The 27,960-nt window shown below is 36.2% G+C and overlaps 2 protein-coding genes across 3 annotated transcripts; one reads left to right on the forward strand and one right to left on the reverse strand.

The window, feature by feature from the left end:
• Positions 1 to 1,049: 1,049 nt before the first annotated feature.
• LOC117432374 (cleavage stimulation factor subunit 3) lies at positions 1,050 to 17,599 on the forward strand. The gene is made up of 21 exons (XM_034054224.3): positions 1,050 to 1,289; positions 2,875 to 2,976; positions 3,139 to 3,234; positions 11,480 to 11,512; positions 11,981 to 12,078; positions 12,209 to 12,275; positions 12,358 to 12,392; positions 12,486 to 12,612; positions 12,787 to 12,864; positions 13,242 to 13,404; positions 13,524 to 13,633; positions 13,785 to 13,901; positions 14,041 to 14,115; positions 14,395 to 14,538; positions 14,728 to 14,830; positions 15,172 to 15,241; positions 15,348 to 15,543; positions 15,852 to 16,005; positions 16,262 to 16,356; positions 16,580 to 16,640; positions 16,940 to 17,599. Exons 1-21 carry the CDS (start codon positions 1,263 to 1,265, stop codon positions 17,140 to 17,142), a joined length of 2,154 nt encoding a protein of 717 aa, XP_033910115.3. The 5' UTR covers positions 1,050 to 1,262; the 3' UTR covers positions 17,143 to 17,599.
• A 2-nt stretch (positions 17,600 to 17,601) lies between these two features.
• Positions 17,602 to 27,876, reverse strand: LOC117432076 (T-complex protein 11-like protein 1). Of its 2 annotated transcripts, none has more exons than XM_034053524.3 (10): positions 27,601 to 27,876; positions 25,592 to 25,780; positions 24,842 to 24,971; positions 23,655 to 23,775; positions 22,960 to 23,180; positions 22,623 to 22,759; positions 21,913 to 22,103; positions 21,250 to 21,431; positions 20,479 to 20,651; positions 17,602 to 20,041 (listed from the first exon to the last, which is right to left on the reverse strand). In XM_034053524.3, exons 2-10 carry the CDS (start codon positions 25,737 to 25,739, stop codon positions 19,803 to 19,805), a joined length of 1,542 nt encoding a protein of 513 aa, XP_033909415.1. In that variant the 5' UTR covers positions 25,740 to 25,780; positions 27,601 to 27,876; the 3' UTR covers positions 17,602 to 19,802. The 2 variants fall into 2 exon arrangements, with proteins under 2 accessions (XP_033909415.1, XP_033909414.1); XM_034053523.3 differs by having other exon boundaries at positions 25,592 to 25,783.
• Positions 27,877 to 27,960: the final 84 nt, after the last annotated feature.

Raw genomic sequence — 27,960 nt, forward strand, 5'->3', positions numbered from 1 at the left:
AGGAACACAGGTTTACAAGTAGGCCTACTGGTACAGGTGGTGACCAGAATTATGGTTGCTTGCAGTGCATACTATTAATATAACGGGTTTCGTTGTATTTTACGGTTTGTAGCGACCATATGCCTCTGTTAAACATACAACACACAAATATAGTTAATATACTAGCACTGTGTAGCAGACAAAAGGTTATATTAATATATGTATATGTGTTTCGATTGATGATTGCTGAGATAATGTTACATCGACTTAAAAACTGCTGCAGCACACACACACACACTGTTCGCCCACCCTAGCACATAATGAATGCTACTAGTGTGGAGTAAACACGCTGAATTTAAATGCATTTTTTAAATATAATGTTCAGCAGTTGTAACTATTTAGAAAGATAGAGCTATACACATATGTATACAAGAATAAGATTCATAGCAGAAACAAGTTTATTCCAAATCTACAAAGCTTTCAAACTTGTTTCTTTTTAGTTGAAGCATACTTTCCGTTTCTGTTTATGGTTACGATTATGTGTGGATAAGAGTATAGCAGTATTCTATGGTCAATCATTCGAAAACGCGTGTCTGTACAAAATAATAATAAAAAAAAAACATAAATAAAAAATACCCTTAAAAGTTTTTTTTCAGCAACAATATTTTCACTGTGTCGCAATGACGTCTGGTACTTGGAGTCCTGGATCGATTAAAGAAAAGGCTATCAGCAATCTCCAATCAGATGCAAAAAGTATGAGATAAACACTAGAACCCTGGCGTTAGCCATCCAAAGAAAAAAGCTATAATACTGCGTGTAGCCAATCAGTGATTGTGGGCAGGGCTTTTGCAAAAAATGAAATATCTGTAATTGCATGTAGTTTTTCACTGTACAACGCATTTTATTCGGATATACACGTGGATACATGTGGTTAAATAGTCATTTTATAACTTTATATATTTTTTTTTACATACATTCACTTTTCTAAATGTATTTTGTTGCTATTGGTATGTGCGTTGGTTTACTTTTAGGCTCATACCCAATTTACCTGCCTGCAGTACAAATAAACTGCCATTAGGTGGCGCCCATATCCACGAGGCGCTGCTGCAAGGAGGCGGTTGGTGACGCCATTTTAGCAGAGGTGCAGAGGGATACAGCCCTAGAAGGGAGAAGAAAATTAGGCACGCAAAATTCGTTTTTTTTATTTTTATTTTTTTTATTTATAAAACAAACAAATCACGGAACCCCTTTCTTGTTAATAGCTTGTTTAAAATTAAGTAACCATGTCAGCAGAAGGAACAGCAGACCAGGTAAGTCTTTTTAAAATCTGTTAGCTACACACACAGGCTAGTTGTTTCAGTGGGGCCGAGGCCTACATATCCAGTTCCTCGATGTCAAATAATATATGTTTATATTCATAAAAACAGGTGTTCATTCGTCTATTTTGAAGAAGCAACCGGCTATTTCGTAGGCATTATGTTCGTTGTTTAGTGGTTAAGATGGTTGTAGTTGGTTTATTTTTATTTGTGAGGAAGAAAAGAAAAATGGCCGGGGTTTCCGTAGCTAGGTTAGAACGGTTGTTTTTATATTCCAACATTGTGCCTACACACATAACGATTTTATTTAGGGTTGCAGGAAAATATCATCCCCCCCCCCAAGGATTTTAGAAGTTCTGTTTTTATTTGCGCTAAAATGGTGGCATGGGTGGATTGTGAAAGACGCTGAATCATGGTTTAAACATATTCCGCACACAGACAAACAATGGTGAAAATATGAGGATTAGTGTTTGTTGAAGGTCACAGATTATACAAAACTTTTTAACGATAACGTTAAGATTTTACACACGCTCACTTTTGTATAAGACTTATTACGTCATCCCTTGTTTTGACTGCGATGCCTGTCTTTGTGCTGTGTTGTTCACATGCATATTGCATGCTCCGAATTAAATGTGAAAAGTACCTTCTGCATTTCCACAATTACATAAGCGTGGTTTCTCTCGGTATATTTGTTCCTTAGGGTTGTGGTTTTTTTTTTTTTTTTGGTTTTTTTTTTATTATCAAAGTCGTGGTTTTACTCTGTAGTCAAGTCACATTAGCCCACAGGTTGTAAATCAGTAAAGTTATGGCATCATTCAAGTTCTGCAGTAATACTAATAGTTTTAATGTGTGTTTGGGGAGGGTCTTTACCCATGGATATTCGTTTGAATTGGCATGCTAAGGTGGTCTTTATTACAGATTAACAGTAATGTAAAGAACCATATTATATTTTTCATATTTGGACAAGAATGAAATACATTTAAGGGTCTATGCTTGACCATTTAGTGAAGGCTCTCGTATCAAGATTCATACATTTTAGTTCAATTAGTGTATATGTGAAGTACTGCGTGCACTTGACTACAACATACCACTTAACTACAACATACCACTTAACATATTGTAGTACGTTAAATGTTTTTCTGCATGCAGTATGTCTTGCAACATAAATTCACCTTGATAATATTTTCCCTATATTTTTTTTATAGCAAAACACTTTCTTGTTGCGATTTATTCACAATTCATCAGTCCAAATTTAGAAGGATTTACTTTATATAAAAAACAACAACAAAAAAAAAAAACATCTTGTTTCTTGCTGTTGGACTCCAGCCACAGTTAGGATACAGGGGCCAAGGGGGTTAAATGCATTTATTTAACCAGTTTTCCCATAACCGGAGCACCCACTAGTGGTGAAAATGTATGGTAGCGCAGGTTTTGTGAATAATTGGGTAATTATGAGCAGAAAGAACGTGCATACATATCTAAATTGGGTTGTTGAAAACATTATGAACAAAAGGTTTAATATAGTATGTCAGTTTTTTTTTAAAGCACATTTATACATTAATTGTTTTATAACTTCCAGGCAGTGGAGTATATTCCAGAGAAGGTGAAGAAAGCTGAAAAGAAGTTGGAAGAAAATCCTTATGACCTTGACGCTTGGAGCATTCTGATACGAGAGGCACAGGTTTAGTGACACAGGATTACATTTCCTTATAATGGGGCTGGGGGGGGTGGGGTCCTATCAGGTTGGGTTTGGTGGTTCTACATCAATATGTACAAATTGCATAGTACTATTTGCAACTTTTGTTAATAATGTAAATGATGTTTAAATGGTTTCTACTTTTAGAACCAACCTATAGACAAAGCAAGGAAGACCTATGAGCGACTTGTCGCCCAGTTCCCAAGTTCTGGCAGATTCTGGAAACTATTCATTGAAGCAGAGGTTAATATGTTTATATTCTTTCATTATTTATATATATATATATATATATATATATATATATATATATATATATTATGTATATATATATATATATTATGTGTATATATATATATATATATATATATATATATATATATATATATTATGTATGTGTGTGTATCTGTGAATTTCACACCATGAAGCTACTCTTAAAAAATAACCATCTTTAGGTTTCCCCTTTTCATACAGTATAATCAGGGAATATTAACTGCCTTTCTTTTTTGCAGCATCACACTGTAAATGTGGTCCAAGGGATATATTTTTCCTATGGGGTCAATTGCACATTGTTGCATGTTGGATCTGCAACAGCATTAAAACTATTTTAATGGTATTGGAGTGCTTTAGCCTTTTATTTACTTGTTGTGTCAATTTATTGCCTCCTGTGTGATTTCTTTGAGCTCTTATTTATTTTGTGTTCATATTAATGGTACTAAATTCAATTAGTTTCTCCTGTATAGATAAACTGAATTTATTAAGTGTGTGTTCTTTTTCAAGTAATTGCATTTGTACTTTAATATAGAAACAAAGTACTTCAGTGTGTATTTTGGGTACTTCCGCTTGTTGCACTGTCCTAAAAAAAGGGGGGGGGGGGGGGGGGGACAATCAAGGTGCAATTTATAAATTAGTTTAGATTTGTATTTATTATTATGTTGCACTTTTTAGGTTATACAGTCTCTTCTAATAAACAGCACCATCATTTGAGTATAATCAACAGTCACCACAACTTGCTTACCCATTTAAATATGCATTTAGCCTAATAAAAACAAATAATAATCACATTGGTTACCATTGCAGTGAATGTGTAGTTAACACATAAGCATGTCAGTAACTACATTACTCTTTCATTATTTCACTATCATGACTTGCATAGAAACAAAATGTGAAATATGATGGGGACTGTGCAAGGAAACAATTGAAGTGTAGAACAGATGTCTGATTTACTGTCATTGTGGCCTAACCATGAATGATCAAATCATGAAATTTAAAAGGGAACACTGTCCATGAGAACTTTAATATAACTGGTAAAAAAAAAAAAAAACTCTGACGCTTAGGAAAAGTTTAACACTGGGGTCTTCCGAGTGATAGTTCAGTTTGTGGCTCTTCCAGTTGATCTACACTTTCCTGTGCAAGGAAGCAATTCATTCAAAGTTTCTGTTCATGTAATGTAATCCGCATTTACAGATAATTGATAGATCTGGCAGTGTCTTTTCAAGTCTCTTGATGGACCATTCCATAATTTCTATATCATTTTTTAAATATTTTGCCAGCTAATTGTCAAACAAAATACTGCCTTTTATTCAGCGTTGAGGTAGGGTATAGTCCTTCCCAGAACAATTAAAAGGAAAACCAAGAGTGATTGAACCGGTAAGGGCCTCCCTCCCCCTTTAACATTTTGTTTTCTGTTATCAAACAGCTGTGACCTCTATAGCTGGGTCTGATTTGTTTCTCGTCACTTAGTCAAATGTATGATGTTTTTGCACACCAAATTGTACTGATACTAATAATCAGCTTAAAGTGAGAAGCACAAATGATCATTCTTAAACATACTGAAGTAGTTATTTACAGGTAGCTTTTCATACTAATTGCCAGTTGTAAATGAGGGCTATATATGCATAGGGCTTCTGATTTTTGCTATTTTACCTAGACTTTTCTACTCTCCCTTTAAAAATTAAATTGATACCTGTTAAACCATTTGTGTTTCAATCACAACTGATCTTGTTTGTGTATTCTGCTTGTAAGTGAAAAATGAAAGCTTGGCAAATTTTTATAAGCCCATTTTTAAGCCCCTTTTTGCGTAGTGTGAAACCACGTACGCGGGTTGACCTGGGTCGCAGCGACCCACCTCAGGATGTTTGACCCAGGTTGAGTGAGACAAAATGCATGACGTTTTTTGTTGATTGAGACACAGCATGAGCCAAATTGCAGCAGGGGTGTAGAAACATTTACTATAATCAATATTTGGGCCGACGGTTCAATCCAGAGAAGCTTGGATGGAAGCGTCAGTAACAAGCTGCTTCAGGGACATTGATACATGCATTGTGTACTTGCGTCTGTCATCCAGGTCAACCCTGCTTTAGAAAAAGCAGCGTGAAATCACGTACCCGACCCCCATGACATCGGGTCCTGACCCGGGTAGGTTCTGACCCAGATAGAGCATGCCTGTGTGAAAGTTGTTTCACAGAAAAAAACTTTTACTATTAACATGTTTCAGTTGTGATTGAGATACAAGAATGGTTTAACATATTTGCTACATATGCAAAACGTTTCTTGTGATATTGTAAGCGTCTACAATAATTACAAAGTATTTAAACACAAAAACAGATTTTTGAAGGTTGATAAATTTGCATGCTTAAAAGTAATTGATTTTACAAACGATAAGAAAACAATATATATGCATCTATTATACATTGTTTCTTGCTAGCTCCAATAACACTTTTTTTATCGAAACTGGAATTGGTCAAGCTTGACATTAAAGCAAGGAAATTGTTTTTTAAATAAATCTTCCAAACTTGACCAGAGTATAAGCAATGCTTTCCAGCACTATAAATGTTTACATTTAATAAACCGATTGTGGCTGTATGCTAAATACCACGAGAAAATAAGACCATACTTGAAACATACTTTGTGCTGTTGTCATAACTGGAAAATGGAACACAAGTTAAGTTCCTAATTAATGGTAAGTACAGTATAGACCACTGCTGTATATTTGTGTGCACATTTACTTGTGAGCTTGACAGCAGTGTTAGTCGTAGTAGTAACTTGTATTTAACGTTCGCTGTAATTGTCCCTTCCAAATAAATTAAATTAGAACCATAGTTAATTTGATTGTATCTGGAAGGGAATTGTGTGACCGATTTTTAGTTTATAATTCTATTCAAAAGTAAAAAGCATCATAACCGTGATACGTTCAAGTTTCAATTGCACAGCCGTTTACAGCAGATATACAAATCAGTAATTTGGATTTTGCAACACTCATTTTAAAGAAACCTGTTGTAAAGTAAAACTTTAAGAAACAGTCAAGTTTGTACTGATGAAGGCACTAGTTGAAATATTTGTCAACTTAGTTTATGTTCTACCTTATTTTTTTAATGTTTTCGAAGTTATGAATGAGATCTGTTATAAAAAGGTAAATGGAATCTTCCACTAATTTGACTGCAGTATATGATAGTTACAGTAGTATGTGTGTGTGTGTGTGTATATATATATATATATATATAAAAAGTTGAATGTTTTGTTTTTTGTAGACCTGGTCATTTTCACATGTGGTTAATTTCATCTGAACCAACTAATAAATAAAGATGAATAACACGTCTTGCTTTGGTTGAATTTTGATTCATTTGGATACTTCACAGATATTTTAAATGAACCAAGTGTTGAAATAAATCAGATGTCAAAGGGTTAGACTATTCCCTACTGTGTCAGCATAAAATTGCAAACTTATTACAACATTCTTATAGACTTAATTGGGATAATTTGGCATTTTACAACCACATATTGAAAAGTACATATATCCTTTCTACAAAAAAACATGTTTTGTGTTAAGTTAGTAAACTGCATTCATTTGTAATGCAAGATAATAGATGTAAATATTCAAGAATAACACTGACATTCTGAAATTCACCTTACATTATAGTTATTTTACAAATGCTGATGGCTAATGTAAATTACAAAATCTTTTCATTACAGCTATATCCCTGTCCAGAAATACAATGCGACACAAGCTTTGGTAGTTTAAACAAGAAAATATATTTTGTAATTTGTACACAGGGCAATGCAGTGCCATGATGAGTCAGTTGAATGTGTTCTTTGGTCTGTGTGTCGCATGTAAAATGATGTACATTATTTATGCCCTCAATAATGGGGTATAGTGAAGGTTCTGCACCCAAATGTAGAGTCCTTCACAATTGCAATTTAACATATCGGAACAACTTACCCAATTGTCATCAAACCTGGTAATAAAATTGACAATTTGTTATTGAGTATTGGTCTGTCCATCTGCTTGCCACAATTATATTGTGGATATATGTTCCCAGTAGTATTTTAATTACCTGAAAGTGCTATGACATCATATCTGGTAATTTCTCCCGCTGGGAAAACTATCCCCTGTGACAGGGATAACGTGGAGGGGCACTTGCTGTCACAATTGAGAAATTTTCACAAACCTAGAGAACCACTTAATCCAATTTTAAGCATTTGTATTTGTATATTAACTTACCCCTAAGGTATCATCTAAATAGTGAGATGGGGAAAGTATTCATAGTCCAATTTTGTAGTATAAAAAAGAAAAAAAAATGTACACCATATGTGTTGTATATTTCTGGCTAGCTCTTCTTTGTTTATTTTCACCCCCTGAAATGTAGTGACTGTATTTTAAGCCTAGTAAGCCGTGTCTAGTCCCCTTGCTCCTTCTGCCTCCAAACAGCTTTATCTTTAATGTCACAAGCCTGTAAAGACAAATGTCCAGTTGTAGTACAGTATTGGTTAAATTGATTCCCATTGTTTTGTGTACGCAATTGTGTTCTAGTGTTGTAATCGATTGACTCAATTTTTGTTGTACTGCACAAGAAGTACCAATATATAAATGCAGCTAATCAGTTCCATTGCTAGTATAAACAGGGTGTGTGTGTTTTGAAATGAAAGTAGATTTGGGTTTGTAAGTTAAAGTGCTTGGCAGAACTCTACTATATGTTTTTATATGTTTGTATGTTCATTGCACCCCGGCATTTCCATTATGTTAAAATCGTTTAGTCTTGGTCACTACAGTGTTCTAACCAGTAACACATTTGAAATGTCTGCCAGAAATATAAAAACGGCCCTTGAGTGACCTGTTTTACTGCTATGTCTGCTGCCTTTGGTACAGCTTACATTGATATTGGCATGTCAGCACTGTAATGTAGGATAATGTGATTGACCGACTGGAACAATCATATTAGGAAAAAGAAGCCCTTTTAGATTTGTGCTTTTGTAGCTTGTAGAGAATGCTGACACATGCTTAGTCAGATTTTATACACATTTGCCAATATGCATATTGACATCCTGTGATTTTGTTTTGAAATACTATGGAATTCTGTAATACGATGATTCCAGATCTTGTTTATAGTGAACATTAGTTGCTAGTGACAATAGTAACTGAATAACAAAGCAGTTAGAAACTATTGCATTAATTGCAACTGTTGGGATTTCTGGTGACATTTCTGCCAAATCTGACTGAAGTCCCAATGAAAGTTGAATGGTCTATTTAATTGTTTTTAAAGATGTCAGGTATCCTACCTGAAGGACTGAGAAATCAGAATTTTTTCTTTAGCCACATTTTTATACCCAGTTTGAGATGCCTAATTCAGATGTTGCTTCACTGCTCCCACCCACTTGCTAATCATGAGGACTGCACAGCTGGAACAGAGGTCCACTACTGATCTTTAATCCCTTGTTTTTTACCTGCCAATCCTAAGCAAGGCTCAGTATGTCCATTCCCGACGAGTGTCTGTCTGGTCTTGTTGGACATCTGACTAGTATGGGCCACTCAAGTGTAATGAGGTTAACTATCCCCAGCCAATTTCCCTCCCTAACCCTGCTGGAGCTTGACGGGCAATACCGCACACCCTGTAGACCCCCATTCCAAGTATGGCAACTTGCTGCTAATGGGATTCAAGCCAGCAGCCTCCTGTTTGCATGACTTGCCCTGTACTACATGCAGTAGTGCTTATAATAACTGAGCCGCTTGGAGGCCCCTCCTCACATATCCTTCACACTTTGTCTGACGAGCTAAGTAGTAAGTCATCGTGACAGAAGGGGACAAAAGTGTGCAGCCCCAATTATATGTTTGTTTTTCTTGGGACAAGGGAAAACGTAAAACATACTAATTTAAAGAAGACAAACGTTGGTTAGTGACACCTGTAAAGATGTTCTGTATCAATATATGTTTTTAGTACAGATATCTTTTGATATTTAAGCACCACTGTGAGCTTTTTTTTTTTTTTTTTTTTTTGTAAACCCACTGCTGCCAATACTTCAACTGCTACGGTCACATAAACCATATGGCCTGGGATTTAATATTTTCAATGTTGTAGAAACTCTTTGGTCAATCTAGTGGTATCTTTCTGTAACTTTTTCATATCTTCAAACTTAGTACACTGCCAAGTGTAAAGCTGCACTGTCAGCCTTATCTTAATTGGTTTCACATTTTCGTTGCCAAATTAAGGTAGCGTCTGCACATTTGAGCTGAATTCTATGATTCTCTGAAAAAGGTTCCATACAGGTAATATCCGTTTAACATTCTGTTTCACTGCCACATTGTTTTAACTTCTGGCTATATCAATGATTCAGATCACACACTTTTTCACATACCCATTAAACAAATTATTTTGTAATATAAAGATATTCTACATCTGTAATACAGTAGGTATGCCATTTTCTAATTACACAGTATACATTCTTTCATTAACTATATACAAATATATATCATTATATATACAGAGCTCCCTCATTATAAGGCAGCCCTTTATACTGTTAGAAGGCAGTCTGCTTTGTTATAAAGAGAGAGCGCTGAAAGTTAAAACCTGACCTTTAATTGTAATACTTCAGTCCGCAGTGCTGTGTAAACATTTAGACCACCAAAGGAGACACTCATTTATTTAATGTATTATACATTTATACTCTATGTTAATTACATTTTTGGACTTGTAACTGACCGCAGTAAAGAATGTGGGCATTGCATTAGTAAGACGCTTTGGCAGGAACCCCATTCAATGCAGTGCACAAATCCAGAATAGCCAAGTTCTTTCCACAAATAGTCAAACTGGACTGAAAAGTGTGGCCCAACCATTGCTCTGCCACCTGTACTTGGCAACAACTGTAATATCTGGGTGCAGTTCTTTTGTGAGGCTGACTACACACATCTGTATCAAAAATGCTGTTTTTGCGTAATGATACACAATAATACAGATTCATCCTGCTTGATCAACACCTCAATCTTGTGTTTTTCTGAAGTGATATATAATAGTACTGGATAGTTTTTAAAGGTGAAATAAAGTTGTATGATTTATTTATTATTTTTAAATATGCTTTATGTTTTTCTTTTAAATAAAAACAGCAGTTGGAACAACAATTTTGATTTTATTCAGATTTGGTTGTTTTATTTACACTACGCATTGTCATCCATATGCACTACTGATAGTCCTATGTAAACAGTCATGCTATTTGTAATCCGTTCACCTTTGCTGTTGTTGCTACTCTGATTTTATGTAAATGTAATCAAAGTGTTTCAAAGGGTCTAAGTTTTATACTTGAAAATAGACCTGGGAATTCATATTCCTAAATCTTTGATTTGTTTTTCTTAAGTATTAGAAAAAAGCAATATACCGATTTATCTTAAACACTTTAAGATAAATGGAGATACTACTTTATCAAGACTAAAACCAAACAACCATTTAACCAATCTAAATCGGATTAATAGTGTGGTTTGCTTTGGTCCATCTGATCCCAAAGGACCCACGAAGATTGCTGTTTGTGACATAAAAATCCTACTGTAGAACAATGCACAGAGTGAGAGAGAGGTGTAGATACTGTGTTGTATGAATACTGTTATGCAATTTTACGGAAAAGGCGTTTTAAAAAGCTTACCAGTAGGAAATATGCAGCACATGTAGACATTTCCAGAATCTATTGATGAAGTCATTGCTGGAATGAATAAAACCATTGGAGCAAACTAAACATGTGGGATCTGTGAACCATCCAATAACAGAATTATCTATAAAATATGGTTAAGGTTATCTATAAAATATGGTTAATTTCTGCACATTGCAAAAAGCGTAAGTTCAATTCAGGTAGACAGTTCTGTGTTAGTTAATCGGGTATACTCTTGGAGCACTTCCATAAGCAGTTCACTGCTTTGTTTAGAAGTTAAATAGTTTCTGAAGTCTTACGTAGCCAAGTTTGGAATAGAGATGTAGATGGTTGATTCCAAGATTACCTTAAAAGCCCATTCAAGCAGTTTTTAAACTGCCTGTGTAATGCAAAGGAGTTGGCAATACATGTACAGTTTAAGTACCTGTTTTGGTGTGAAATTCACATGATTAATCTATGTGTGTGTGTGTGTGTGTGTGTGTGTGTGTGTGTGTGTTTTCAAAAATAAACATTTCATTTTTTATGTTTTTTTTGGAAGGGTAGATTTGAAATTAACATTGTATATATTTGTATTTTTTTTCAGATTAAGGCAAAAAACTATGACAAAGTTGAAAAGGTGAGCCATAAATATAATTGAATCCAAAGGGCCTGTTTTGAAGTGGCAAACAAATGAGTTCTGAATACCTTCTCACAACAATGTGCTTTTACTGGGACCTGTTCTGACCAGGTGTTAAAGGCATCAGTAAGCTTCATAGGCTCTGCTGGAGCAGGCCTACAGATATCTAACAAATCTTACACATAAGGAAGTTAATCAGTGCAAAAATCTTCATGACTGAAACAAATGCTTGAGTGTGTCAAGGGAGGAGTTGCTTCTTCGTACCTGCTTGATGGCATTTCACAGTTTTTGGAAATATAATCAAGATTGCATGGTAGGATTAAATAGGGATTATAGTTAATACTGCCACACTGCTGTCTCAGCACTGAATGGTGCACCTTTGCTAGAATTATAGACCTGAACTCCATGAATTCAGACATGTAAGAGTCAAATGTTCTTAACTGTAATATTTCTTTACATTTTCTACAGCTGTTTCAAAGGTGCCTCATGAAAGTGTTGCATATTGATCTTTGGAAATGCTACCTGTCATATGTTCGAGAAACCAAAGGCAAACTTCCCACTTACAAGTAAGTATTTCCAAAAACATATGTTTTTCAGATTTGAAAAATAAGCAGAACTTGATGCTTTGATTTAGGTAGTATTTGTTTTTGTCTTTCTATGTAATGGATTTTAAAAATCTGCACCTGTTTGTTTCAGAGAAAAAATGGCACAGGCATATGATTTTGCCTTGGATAAAATTGGCATGGAGATCATGTCCTATCAGGTAAGCAAAGTATTTTTGTCTTCATTTTAACAGGTGCTTTATAAATATATTTTTGCATTAAATGCCTGTCTGTATTTTTCAGATATGGGTTGACTACATCAATTTTTTAAAAGGAGTGTAAGTATTGAAACTTTTTAAATGATCATTTTGTATTTCTCTTATTTATTGGTTTATATCAGACTGAATTGTATTTCTTTTTTTTTTTTTTAGGGAAGCTGTGGGATCCTATGCAGAGAATCAGAGAATTACAGCCGTTCGTAGAGTGTACCAGAGAGGCTGTGTGAATCCCATGATTAACATTGAACAACTGTGGAGAGATTACAACAAATATGAAGAGGTAAAGAACGATTTATAAATTACAACAAATGTTTGCTAATCATTCTGCCTCCTGCTTTTTTGCAATCATTACACAAATGAAGAGTAATTAATCTCTCTTATTGGGAATACACAGGAAAAGGAAGCTTGTTCTGTAATACTGGAATGCAATTGTATTTATTTGTTTGTTTCATAGGGCATTAATGTTCACCTGGCTAAGAAAATGATTGAAGACCGCAGTCGAGACTACATGAATGCCAGAAGAGTAGCAAAGGTAAGGACCGTTTTATCAAACCTGTGAATGCGATTTGAAACAAATGTGTGAATGTTTCTGGCCACAATTTTTTTCATTTTTTTTTTTTTCATAAATATGCATGCAGTAATGGTATTAGAGTTGGTTCAATTAAGTCTTTATAGTTTCAACATAATTAAAATAAATATAAAATCCTTATCTGTTTTTTCCAGTGAGGTGTGTCTACAAAATCACTTAAATCTATTTATTGATCAAAATACATTGGTATCATTCACATTTTCTTAAGTGTCAGAAAAGGGGAAAGTCTGTTTTTCTTCCTAGGTTGACGGGCATGTTGTTTATGAAGATGTATGTGACTAGATGCGAGATGGTATTAATTGGGTTTTAATCTCTTGCAGGAATATGAAACGGTTATGAAGGGCCTGGATCGAAACGCACCATCTGTGCCTCCTCAGAATTCCCCACAAGAGGCTCAGCAGGTTGAGATGTGGAAGAAGTACATTCAGTGGGAGAAGAGCAATCCTCTTCGGACCGAGGACCAAACACTCATCACAAAAAGAGGTGCGAACAGTGAAACAAACACAGGACTGGTCCAAGCTGTAAGACTGGGAATGTTAGATAGTTTACAGGGTCCTTGTTGAAATATGACACATTCATTATGTGGTTTTATTGTCTTGCAGTAATGTTTGCCTATGAACAGTGCCTGCTGGTGTTGGGACATCATCCTGATATTTGGTATGAAGCAGCTCAGTACCTGGAGCAATCCAGCAAACTGCTAGCAGAAAAGGGGGTATGTGGATTTATTTAATTGAACTTTTCATGGTCTAATAACTGGGATTGCAAAACCTTGTCTGTTGCCACCTACTGTACACATGAAAAATACAATTTCTGTTATTTGTATGTTTCTTTTATTTTGTATGTTCATATTTTTCTCTTCACAGGATATGAACAATGCTAAGTTGTTCAGTGACGAAGCTGCAAACATTTACGAGAGAGCTATCAGCACTTTGTTAAAGAAAAACATGTTGCTCTACTTTTCCTTTGCAGACTATGAAGAGGTAAGTATCACTGTACACTGGAGATAAATGTGGAATCCACTCATCGCCCCCTCTGTGGTAGTCTTTATTCATGGTTCTTTACAGATGCACAATGTTGTCTACTGTGGAGGCTGATCCTTCTCATCCTTTTATCATTCAGAGTCGCATGAAATACGAAAAGGTGCACAGCATATACAACCGCCTAGTGGCAGTAGAAGACATCGATCCAACGTTGGTAAGATTTCATTTTGCATGTACCACTGGAATTTGTTACAAAAACTCTTCTCTCATTATGTGCCACTGATTCTGAAGTTTCCTGCAGTGGTCAGAAGTACAGCATTTAAACAAGTTTGAAAGGCGCTCTGGTAAATTTGGCAAATTAAATTTAACTTGGTATCTAATTTAAGGACGTTTGCTATACCACACTTTTTTTTATTATTAATGAAATGGCACTAAACATTGCTCAGTATGATGTGCTTCATATAACACCCCAGTTTTTTGGTTTTTTTTACAGGTCTACATCCAGTATATGAAGTTTGCAAGACGAGCAGAAGGTATCAAGTCTGGTAGAATAATATTCAAGAAAGCAAGAGAGGATCTTCGAACGCGTCATCACGTCTATGTGTCTGCTGCATTGATGGAGTACTACTGTAGTAAGGTAAATTCACTTGACGATGTTACTTTAAAGTCCTTATAAAAATGCTGCATGTAAGCATGTTTACAAAAAAAAAAAGTGTGAGCTGTTTTCAAATTGAAAGAGAGCTGAGAATGTTAGTTAGCTCTTGTTTTAGGGTGCTTGGTTTTGTTTGTTTGTTTGTTTGTTTATTTATTTTATTTTATTCTCTAGGACAAATCGGTGGCTTTCAAGATCTTTGAGTTAGGTTTGAAGAAATATGGAGACATTCCAGAGTATATATTGGCATATATTGAGTATCTGTCTCACCTCAATGGTAAGTGTACAACCGTTTTATGAGAATGTATAATTTTAAAAGATGTGATTTGTATAATTTTCTGCTGTGTCTCACAAGGGTAAATTCCAATATCAAAAATATTATTGGAGCAAACTGTAAATGAGAAAAGGCTGGTATGTTGGCTAAGTGATGCATAGCTTTCATTACAGGCTGTAAATGTACAGTAGAAACTCTGAAAATCTGACATAGACGAGATCCGCCAAGATGAATGAGTTAAGGTGAGCAGGTGGCTATATTTAAAAAAAAAAAAAAAAACAAAAAAAAACAAACAAATGCAGTTATCCTACTAATTTTATTTCTTTTTTGCGTTTTATTTTTAGAGGATAATAATACCCGAGTTTTGTTTGAGCGTGTTTTAACATCGGGAAGCTTGTCACCTGAGAAATCTGGGTAAGTATTTTTAATTGCATTTATTCATTATTATATATTGAATGAAGGCAGAAGTGATGTTTCGTAGCTCCACAAAATGCCTGATTTTAACCTTTTTGTTCTGCAGAGAAATCTGGGCCCGCTTTTTGGCGTTTGAGAGCAACATTGGAGATCTAGCCAGTATCTTGAAGGTGGAAAGGAGGAGGTTTACAGCCTTTAAGGAGGAATATGAAGGAAAGGAAACTGCATTGCTAGTAGACAGATACAAGTTCATGGACCTCTACCCCTGCTCTTCCAGTGAACTGAAAGCTCTTGGTTACAAGGTGTGTACTTGCAGACTTGATTAAACTTCTAGCTCTTATTCTCATTCACAAACAAACATGGAAATTGCCAAGGAAGTGTATATTATTTTCATTACTACCAGTATTTTTTTCTTTGTTAAAACATTAGATATTTTTCTATACTGATCTAGCATACTGTATGATTGACCTTTTGTATGACATTTTTATAAGCATGTTGGAATTCTCATTGACTTTTTTTGGTGGATTTTGATTCCTTTTGGGTTTTTGCAACTGGTGTTACAAACCCAGATACTAGGCTAAATGCTGTAAACGAGTATCGTTCATTACAGGATGCCTCTCGTGCCAAACTAGCCACTATGATTCAAGAAACTGTAGTGGCTCCTTCCGTCACGCCAGCACTCAAGGATGAAGTGGATAGAAAGCCTGAATATCCAAAGCCAGACACAAACCAGATGATACCATTCCAGCCAAGGCATTTGGCACGTAAGTTTCATTTCAAAAGGTCTTTTTAGATAAGAGTATCTGAATGTATTTGAAAGCAAAAATGATCATGTTTGCAATCTTTCCTGTAACATCATTCATAAATTACTTAAATCAAAAAGATATATCATGTAAAGGAATCCATTGCAAAAACAATGTCTGATATAAATTACACACATGCTGCTGTACAGAAGAGTATGTGTCACCCTTAAATGCCATTTGAGAAATGAACCTTTTATTTTTATTTTTCTTCCCCTAGCTCCAGGGCTTCATCCTGTACCAGGTGGTGTGTTCCCTGTGCCTCCTGCTGCAGTGTTTCTAATGAAGCTATTGCCACCTCCACCATGCTTCATGGTCAGTTCTATATCCATGGTGTAGTATGTTCTAGTCCAGCCTATGTATGATCCTGTGCTATCAATTTAATCCTGAATCTAACTTTATCCAGTTGTAAGATCTTATGTACATGTTTGGGCTATCATAAAAAGGATTATTATTCAAATATAACATTAACTTTGGAAGACAAGCTATAAAATGTTGCAGAAATGTAATAAAGCTGTGTGTTTGTTTTTGCCTTCAGGGCCCGTTTGTGCAGGTTGAAGAACTCATGGAGAGTTTTAGAAGATGTAAACTGCCAGAAAGTAAGTCCTTCAACTGTCAAAGCAAAGTAAATGTGGGATATTACTGCAGTCTTGTTTTTTAATATTTGTCTTAAGTGGTTTCTGATGAAATAAGTTTGTCTGACTTGAAGATAATAACTGCAGTTCTATTAAAAAATGCAATATTCAATGTGTCAACCAGGCTAGTTTTAATATTTATTTAAACATTTGATTTATGGATTGTTATTTTTATTTTTTTTACTGTTTATTCTTCTTGAACCATCTCAAGAGAAATTCCAACTGTTCTAAACCATTTGTCTGAACATTGCCCTTTGCTTTAGCTGTGGATGCAGCTGTGGAAGTCATCACTGGCAGGCAGACTGAATTGGCTACAGAGGGAAATGGACCTGTAGAGAACAATGCTGTGGTCAACAAAGCTATGAAGAGGCCAAACGCTGACTCTGATGATGAAGAGGAAAAGGGGGCCATAGCTCCCCCCGTACACGACATCTACAGAGCCCGACAACAGAAGAGAATCCGATGAACACCACAGCTTGGAACCTTTACTGTGAAAGACTCCTGGGTGCTGAGGCATCATCCTCTCACATGGTGTGCTAAAAACTGTGATTGATCCTGGGGGTTTCAAAAACACAAGATTTTGCCTCTTACAAAAGCAAGCGGTTCCACCGAGGAAGAGATGCACAAGACGCATTTTGTGTAAGAACATACGTTTCCAAATTTTTTTTAAAAAGCAAGAACACAAATTCAGCTTCATTCTTGTATGCTGTTTGATGCATCTAAAGTCTTGTGATTTTTGTTTCATCAGTTTTATTTTAAAAACTGGGTGGCTTATACTGTATAAAGTTTTTAATTACATACCGTAATTCAACACAATGTTCTGAGTTTGCCATGTCTAGTTTCATTATGTATGGCAAAATTGATTAATTCTGTTTTGTAGTCAAAGGAGTAATCAAATCCTTCAAATAAAAATAAAAAAGAAACATATGTTTGGTAGTATTTTATTTGTGTAAAGCTGCTGTTTTTTTTTCCACAATTAAACAAAGCCACATTAGGAGTTACTTATGCAAGAAGTAAAAATGCTCAGTTCACACACTCCACCTACATTGTAGATGAGCAATCTATCAAACTTTCTATGCACCTTGGGTCAACCTTGGTATGTGCAAATGAAGAAATAAAATGACACACAGTGCCCATGTTAAGATAAATTTGAAAAGCGATGCTACACCTTTTGAAAATTACTATAATTTTAAAACATATTTAATAATTCTTAAGACATATTCAATACATTTTCTGAATAAAACACAATTGCAATTAACTCATTTGAGACCAAAGAAAATTAGAATAAATAGCGCAACTTCAAATAAACTAATTTTATTTTAAATAGCAAAGAATGTGATTCATATGAATCCAAACTTGAATAATGCACCAACGGTGAATTATCACTGATGATTCTGGAACTTGCAACATTTTTTTACACAAATGAAAATCAGCCAGAAAAACAAAATGCTGTTTTCATATTTACCATTGAGGTACTGTTTCTGATGGGGAAGGGTGATGCATTCTGATCTTTTTTTTTAAATAATTTTTTATATATATATACTGACATTTCATTTTAGATAAATATGCAAGTCTGTAGGTGTAAACGAAAGAAGCTGAAGCCGTATGTGATAATCAAATTAAAAGATTGTTCTAGCTTTCTTGTATGGATGGATTGCCCTTGGAGGGCATCACATTTAGTCTGTTCTTTTCAAAACAAACATCACTGCACTAATGTGTAGAGGCACAGCAGAGAACCCCATACGATAACTAAGCTGGAGTATCTTCTAAAGTAAAAAACAGGTGGCTTATTCACACAACATAATCGTTTGATTAAATCATAACCCCATTGGTGCCATGCAAAATGCTGTGGATACCCACAGAATTGTTACTGAACCTGATTCAATCAAAGACATTCTGGTTTGTACTAAACTAAGTTACTAACCCTGTTCAACTGATTTTACAGTCTATTGGTACAGCAAAGTCATTAACAGAGTGACAGGTTGGTGTTGCTTTTCATGGACTAGGTAAATATTAATCTTGCCTACCTGACTGCGTGTTATTTTTAGGCAATGGATGTAAAAAACATGCCTAAGGCTTCTGATTTTCGGTTTTAACACCCCCCCCCCCCCCCCAAAAATGAAATCAGTATAGCCAATAAACATTGGAAAAACACTGGAAATGGTTACTCAATTCCTGTTGACTTCACGCCTTTCCTATTTAAAAAAAAAAAATCTATATACGTTTGAGTGCAGTTGGGCAATGTCCCTCCTTTCTGTTTGTATCCATCATTGATTTGTTCTGAATACTTTAAATCCACCCCAACTACTGAGTGGCAGCAAATTCCTACATTTATATTGGAGACTCCGCTTGCGAGATTTAAAGAGATTACAATTAGGTTTGTTCACAGGATTTAAAGCTATACTACTGTTAGATAGAATAAAACAGATCTGCAAAATGTAAACAAATGCCTAGACACACAAAAACCCCACAAGAATGTGCCTGTGACCAAAAGGATTTCATTGTGGAAAACAGCAAAGGACAGAATGTACAACTTAAGTGTGCAAGTACTGTCGAGTTTCTATACATATTGTAACAGAAAGAAAATGCCCAAGCATTTTGGAAAGTAACCGAAAACAATAAATACAGTATATAAAAAGCAAAAGCCCCCAAAAAAACGATTTACATAAAACTCGAAAATAGCAAAAAATTAGCACCAAAAAATGAAATGGATAAAAACCGAAAAACAGAAGCCCCAATTACACCCTATTCAACAGTATAATGCACGTCCCAGGGAGATGCTAAGCGCTTTTTCCAGTTCAGTTTAAGTTTATGGTTGTTTAGGATAACTAGTTGAAATGATCTCTGGTCCCAGACAATAACTTCAAGTACAATCTAACTATTGTTGGTAAAATGTTTCATCCCCAGGGTTTTCAAATTGAAAATGTACTCAATCCTAAAATGCACAAGAGTACTAAAACAAAAATGAGGCGAACGTTGTTTCAATGGGAAGGTTTTGTTGTAACAAGAAGGAATTTGACAAAGACTTCTCGTTGAAACATTTGTCTAATTTGCTTTTAGTCCTACTGTGAAACGGAAAATTACCCAATTGTTAGATTGGCAGACCGAGTGACCCAGTTCTAATATTTATCCTTGCCCTGCAGATTTTCCCATTGAATGAGACTCGTCCTTACTGAGGATATCTTTAAGAATTTTCTCATAGTGAGGTGCAAAGACCATCTTATTGTAGTTCACAAGGCGGCTGAATTTGATAGCGATTTCCTCCAGTTCTTTTTGAATTGGCGCAAGACCACCTGGGACAACTGGAATTGATTTCTGATGGCTTGAGTCAAGGTAAGACATTAGGAAGGCCAGTATGCGAGAATCTGACAAAAGAAAAATACATTCATTATCACTAAATGACTTGGACAGATATACTGACTGACAGGTATGATATAGTACACACCCCATACATACCCCATGCTATATAAACTTGATTTTTCCATTGTATAGGACTGGGTAATGATTAATACATACTGCAATTCAAAAAGCATGATTTAAATGTGCTTTTGCCTCATCTCAGGTGTATGAAGATTGAAGTATCTTTTCTATAAATAACCAGGGCAGCTGACTAATCATTCTCATTAGTAATCAGACCACATGTCAATCCAATGGAATAAGGTATGGTAATGCAGAAGCAACTTGTAAAATACTGTTTGGTATTTTTATTGACTAAAGCATTCAAAAGTTACTTGGGGAATTCAAACAAAAGCTTGAGAAGAGTTTTAGCTACATCTTAAAGACTTTAGATAAGAGAGTTTACCTATGAGTTTGCGTATTGAGTTATCTGGTTTTATCACTGCTTGGGTCTGCCCTTTCAGAACAGCAGCTTTGTCAGCAGAAAGTTGAGTGAATCCATGCTGGGACAAGCAGCTGTTAACCTCCACACAGAGTTTTTCACCAATAGTAGCCAAGGTTTCACTCATATTGAAGGAGCTGTAAAAAAAAAAAAACATATATATGAACTGACCTAATAGTGAAAATGTGTGTCACCTGAAAAGGAAAAGCAAGTGTGCAATTCTTTTTTCATCCACTAGGGAGCACTGTAACATCATGTAGCTCACAGAGTCAACATTTATTTGTTGTAATAAGTTACAACAGGTAATGTGTGTATTCATTTGACATTTTTATTTCATTATTAGCAAGCATTTTTACTAGCCTACAGACACTAGCGTACTACTGTCTATGTTATTTACAGTTTAGCTGTAAATAGACTTTCTCCTGCCTGGTTAAAGCAGTTCACAGCATGTAAATGAATGTACAGAACTGCAGAAAGTGGTAACAACATGGTGCCTGTACCACCATTTTAAGTCACGTGAAAGTGATTGACCAATCACCTGCCGCCGGTCACCGATCAAAGGTTGGCCAGACTCTCTCTATATACGGCTCTGATGTAGCGGTCACAAAACAGGAAGACGTTTACAGATACGGCTTGATGCCAAGCAGAGACATATTAATTCTCAAAAGCTTATTCAGTCTAAACTATACATGCAATTAAAAAAAACAAAGTCGCTCGACCACTTAATCAACTCACGGAATGTGCATGCCTGCCAGCAGAACTTTCACAACCCTCTTCAGTTTGTCTGCAAACCCTGGAAGGCCAGATAATGCAGCCCCAGTGACGTTGTAGGTGATCAGCAGCACTGCTGCTACTATGGTCAGCTGTTCCAGTGCCATCTGCATTTCTTCAAAGCGGCTTTGATCCATTAATAGAGTCTGAAAGAGAGCCACATGTCTTCTGATTTTTTTATTAAACAGAGCATTTACTAAAAATCTAAGTATGTCACCTACTGTACATGCATCTATTGTTTTAAGTGTTTAAATGCCAAATAATGATTCAGTTGTTTTTCAAAACTATCATGCCAATATTAAGTTACTTCTCCTATTATGACACTCAATACTTTATTATGTAGAACTGGTTGAGCATGAACTTCCTGATAAAATCTACACATTTCATCCTTTCATCCAAACCTCAGCTAAAAAGCAGTGTCATTTCAGCCAGTTTGCAGCACAACCTTTTAAATAAACTATAACATTGCCTGTTCAACAGCAGTGATCGACAACCCTAATTCTCAACTTTCTCTCCAGGTTTTTGTTTTGTGGATTCTGCATTGCATAAAAGTACAGCTAGCATAGACAAGGATCATATTAATTGTAGACTTTGGAAGAAAATGACAGCAGTTCAAGGTATACCTACTTCAGGGAAAGGCGTGTGCCTGTGGTTCCACCTGAGCAGACTCATGTAGGCATGGTTGTGCACAGTGAGAGGACAGAACGCAGGACCAACAGAGGCCGCTGCACCAGCGGGGGCAAGTGTGGCCTCTGCTCCGGAGTTTACAAGACTGTTTGCTGATTCTTCTAGCCATCTTTGGGTAAAATCCAAGGCATCTGCAGAGAAATGATTACCTTAAACCTTCTAGTAACTATCATTGCAATGCATCTCAATAGCGTGAGTGAGAGCCTGCAGCACTGCAGGCCAGCACTGTAAAAGTCTTTCACTGTCTGACGTCTGAACTACTTCATACAGAACAAGTTGTACTTCTCAAATTACACAGGCTTCCATTAAAACAAATGTGATGTTTATTAATATTGCTATTAATATCTGAGGACACAAGTATACATTCTATATGTAAGGCTTTTCAGCTGTTTATTTGTTATTTGCAGCGCTGCCAATGGGGGAAGATATATTAAAGCATCATCTTCAATGGTGGGAAGTGCTGTTAGGAGGTAGAATATATAATAAGACCCTGAAGGATATAAGAAAATGAAATGTGTGTATGAAAGCAAATAACCATGTAGTGTGTAGCAGACTTGGTAATAATATTATGCTAAAGCTGTCTGTGTTGTACATTTGTAACCTCCCTCACCCCTCGGACTGGCAAGAAAGACTCAAAATATATTACTCACTATGTTGTTTTTCAATGAATTCCTGGAATTTTGTCCTCTCATATTCAACAGACTGCTGCATCAGATGTGGTCTAATGCTGCTTACAGCAAAGTTAGCCATATCAATCCTCATTAAATCCAGGACTGAAAAAATGGCTCTGGAAGATGCAGAATAAATGTTGTTGAATCACGTGGTAAACAGCTTTCCACAATCAAGTTCAATTTGACATTAAAATGCACTTGGATAATGGAGTTGGCCACTAAGGCCAAAGTAGGCATTACCCTGCAAACGCGTCAGTAATGATATATATAATTCTTAACTAACTCATGCTTTTGAAGATTTTTACATTGAGCGTACTTGAACAGTGGAACGATTGCTGTGATGTCCCGGAGTTTCCTGATTTCCTCGTCCCGTGCCGGCGCGCACAGCGTCCCCATCATGCTGATAATAAACTCCACTACTTTGTTAATATCCAGCGCTCCGTTCTCTGCCTCCTGCTTTATCAGATCCAGATCCACAACCTCGTTAATCTGTTTCCTCAGTCTGCTGTGGCCAGGCAGTAGGAATGACAGAAGAGTCTAGGAAGAAGAGGGAATCTTTGACATGAACCCAATCTGATAGCTGTCTGTCTGGACCTAAACACCACCTCTGGTTAAATAATTCATTAAGGGCCCGAGGTTATAAAAAGCAAACTCAGGAAGGCTCATAATGTAATCATTAGAAAGACTGCAGTAATTCAATCTGTTCAGATCAATTGAAAATACCCCATTAACAGCAGTGAATGTCCAGTGACTTTAACATACATTTCCCACAGAATTATATAAACCATGTGCATACAATTGACAGTAATGGTGCTTTTAAAGCACCAACACTGGTAATTAGCTTTTGAAGTCAGTGATACTTTGCAGGAAAATTGACTGAGACTGATTTGATTACCATATACTTTTTTTCTGATGCACTAATGCAACATCCTGTTTTCATAATGTACTTCCTTTGGAGCTGTTTGTTCATAAATCAGGGTTTGAAGGTTTGAAAAAAAAACAAAAACGTACCTCTTTAATTTCTCCCAGCAGTTTAATCGCATGGTCATATGTCGGAGGATCTTCCCCCAGCTGGGCTTCTAAGCAATCCCAGAATGCCTTGTGCACAATAGATTGTACTCTTTTTTCTAAACTATGAATCAAAATGTTGAAAGATTTAGTCTTTCCCATCGTTCACATTTTAGCTAAATAAATGAATGCTAAAATATTACAATGAAAGATGAAGGTATCATCATATCATATCAAAATGAAGCATGTAAATACAGGCAAATACTAAACTGAATGTTCTTTGTGCTGCCATCAGAAGGCAGATGTTCGGCAGATATGATTTGCAAGATTGGGACATTGTATTAATTCAGGAGTGGAAGGTTTCAGACACGCACGTTAAGTCTTGATCACGTTGCTTCCGGTTCCGGTTAGCAGAGCTTCTAGTTAGCAGAGCTTCTAGAGATTAATGAAAGGCTCAGATAAATGCCTGATAAATGCAGCTTTCTGAGCAATTTAAGCCGTATCCACACTTGATGCGAGCGATGTGAGCGAATAATTTAGAAGTCACTGCAGTCAAATGGGAGTATCCACACCAGCAGGGAGCGATGTCGCTTTGAGAAAATTTCGCGTTGTTAAAACAGAACCTATTTCTATTTTTTTTTTTCGTCGCGCGACTGGAATGAAACTGACCAATCAGAAGCAAGGTTAACACCCTTGACACACGTCAAGCACACGCCTCAAAACACGTCATGCCTTAAAACAAGTTATCATGGACGACGAAAAGTTCATTTATGAGGTGCAGCAGTCTCCAAACTCTGATCTATAGATTTTACAAGTCCAACCATTTTACAACGGAGTTGCCGGAGATCAGGGTGGTAACCTTTAATCAAAAACCTTTTATCCATCTCTAGTATATCCAATAGGAATGCACGGGCGGGGCCATGTATTTATTTCCAGACTTTTGGATCATTTCCAAGTCGCGTCTGGTGTGGAATGACATTCGACGACTTCGCTTGCGTCGCTCTGTCCAGTGTGGATGCAGCCTAATATACATCTTCCATGTCGGATCAGTCATGTGCCACTCCATCTCTTAAAAGGTGTATAATCACGAAAGTACAGGCTGTTAAGTTGTGGATGTCCGGCTCATTGTGTGCTGTGTGTTTATATTGAAAGGGTGTTAGGCTGACAGTCCTTTCGTGATCATGTCTCACCTGCCTTCAGCTGGGTCAGAAGGTTTCAGCTGGAATCCCCCACTCACCACAATCTCATGGGCCAGTGCCATGTTAGAGACTCCTTTAGCTGTCTCCATCAGCTCTTCCACTGACACAAATCTAGGACTAGCTGTGGGAAGATGCACTGTGGTAAAATGGGTGCTGTCAGTGCCCCTTTTCCCCCATAATATCCCCATAACTGTCTCTGGTCTAATACCTTTACCCCAATGGAATCATCACTCCTTTTCAAACGCAGAAGCTTGAAGAAGCATTTCCAGTATTTAAAGGCATCAGTCCTTGTTCTCAAGGCTGCAATATTTAATAGGTCTCTTCTTGCACTAATAGGTATTGATTTACTTCTGCTTACTACAGCAGATCTCTTACTGCCAATGCCTCAGACATTAGGGAGTAGGCTATGACAAGAATGAGGGATAGTGGCTTGGGTGGGGCACTTCAACAAGAATATGGACACAATTGGATCCTGTATATTCATCAAGATTATATGTGTTTTCATCCTAAAATATGAACACTTGTACTTTCACATACTGTCTTCAGCGGGTACAATAAAAAAAGAACACTTTTGTATATGACATTTGCTCACAATGATGTACAGATTTATCTGACATTAAACTATACTGTAACGACTTTATGTTACAATGCAAATATTATATCTGCTACGGTCGCCAGCTGATCACAGGCCAACGAATGACTAATGTGTTGTATATAGAATAGAAGGGATTCCAGACTTACACTGTGGAGTGTTCCCTCGGTGAGGGCTAGGGGTGCGCTGTCTAATTCCTAACGCTTGCTCGGAAGTGTCAGCTCTGTCTCTGCTCTCGCTGGAATCACTCGACTTGTCCTCCTCACTGGAGCCTGGTTTATCCGAACCCAGTGGCATGTTTCTCTGTATGACAAGCTTCAAACAACTAGCTGAAGATACTGCTGGAAATACAAAGACACTATTATTAAAAGCACTCATCATATGAGCAAGTCTTGAGTACGTCTTTTGTTGTGTGTGTGTATATATATATATTGTTTTGTTTTGTTTACATAGAGAAGGATACCACACACCGATTTGTATAGAATGACTTTTCCAAAGAAATGTTACTCTATGTTTAGGGTCTGTGTTTAGGTCCGCAGTGGGTGAAAATCTTGTATTAGTATCATGATACATCTAAAAGTGTCAGAGTTAACTATATATATATATATTTGGACATGCTCATTATTATACTATTCTTCCAATCTTTGTTAGGTTGTGGTCACATGCTTTTCAATAATTCTCCCAGAGAGCCAATGAAGCACATCCCTAGCCTAGACATAAGGAAATCTTACTGGCAATGGAAATATGGTGAAGCCATCCATTCATCCATTTCACATATATTTAGAGAACACTTTATACAATATCGGAATGCAGTAAGTTACCTGTCTGTCTGAATGTCCCACTTACATTTGTACACTGGCTGTAGGGCGTAGGGATACACTTTTTTAGATGCAAGAATGTTCCTAAGATACAACAGAGCTATTACATTGAATCCACCGTTACAGAAAGCCACATTATTCAGTATACTGTGCAAATCCAATGTGTGGGTTTGATGCCTGGTGCAGTACTGCTAGCCTTTGTCTACAGTTTAAAATGAATCCTCTGGAGCAGGGAGTGGGTACATGAAAGGAAAAGCATGCAGCTGTGCAGGAACAGTCTGACTAGCCCTACTGGGTTTATAAGCTTTTGCATTCTGTGTATGCTAATACTTCTTTATTGTTTAACTTTAAGGAATATTATGTCTAATCAAAGGCCATCATGTTTTGATTTCTGCATTTCTGATGTTATGTTGTTTCAGGGTGTCATTATTATTATTATTATTATTATTATGATGATGCAAGTATTTGCATGTGCTTCCGTTAGGTTTCTCCATAAATCCTCACATTCTTTACACTGTAATGTTCATTAACTTGTGCTACAGAATGTCCTAACCATGTCTTCTCACAATCAAACAGTTATTGTTTAAAACTTTAAGCTTTATTCACCTATATATCCCTGGTGAGGAGTAACAATAATAATAGTTTATTATTTATTATATAAAAAATATATGTTTAAAGGTAATTATACTACAGAACGCTGTTGTCCATTGTTCACTTTGAATTCCATTGGTTTTTGTTTGTGGAGAAATAACTTGGATATCCCCTAAAATTAATGTAGGTCACAAGTGAAATGCGTTGGCATACTCTTCTGCTGTCTACAGTAAATCTCAAACAACGCAGCTCCATTTGGTTGGGCCTAGTAGGAGTTGCCCAGTGTTGAGACGAACTGATGTTTACAGTCGTTAACATCGCTCCTTATTAAACATAATGTCTCCAACACAGGACTACAATAACCGTCCCCTGTCATTTTATTAAAACAAAAATATATCGTACTATTCGAAATATAGCATAGGTTCAAATTATTGATAATAAACTATTATGTTTTATAATTTTCGTGTAGGCTAATTACAACCCACTAGTAAAATAATTAGTTGGAATGCACTATGTTCTAGTTAAATAATGAATACTTATTATTTTATATTATCGTACTTTTTTTTTTTTTTTTTTTTAACGCGTTTGCATGCAAGAGAACCAACACAATTCAGGACTCGAGTCCTGGCTCCAGCTGATTCAGTATGACATCATGCACATTAATATAGTCCCCACTACAAAAAAAACGATCGGTATGTAAAATAAATCACTGTTGACATGACATCACAAATTGCTAGAAGTTAACTCACCTGCGTATGTCCCTTTTTTCTTCCCCTCAATTGAATTTTAACAAATACGCAACGACCAACATAGTCAGTCCAAGAACAGATGTTTGGGTTACACGCAACAAAATACTCTTTGTGTTTAGCTATTGAGAAAACACTGAAAATCAAACGAAGAGTGCAATGAGGATTTTTCTAGAATACGTTGTCAGATTGAATGAAATTGGAACGCCCTCTCTTCTGCAAGTTCAGGATGCAGCCATTTCTATTTACGGAAATGAGAATTACAAATAAAACAGCGCTTCTTGGGATTTGTAGTTCTATTGCAGCCTTTCCGCGTGCGTCCATTTATAGAGCACCGTGTATAGGGCACTGAATTCACTAGAC

This window comes from Acipenser ruthenus, chromosome 27 (genome assembly GCF_902713425.1).
Source record: "Acipenser ruthenus chromosome 27, fAciRut3.2 maternal haplotype, whole genome shotgun sequence".
Lineage (NCBI taxonomy): Eukaryota > Metazoa > Chordata > Actinopteri > Acipenseriformes > Acipenseridae > Acipenser > Acipenser ruthenus.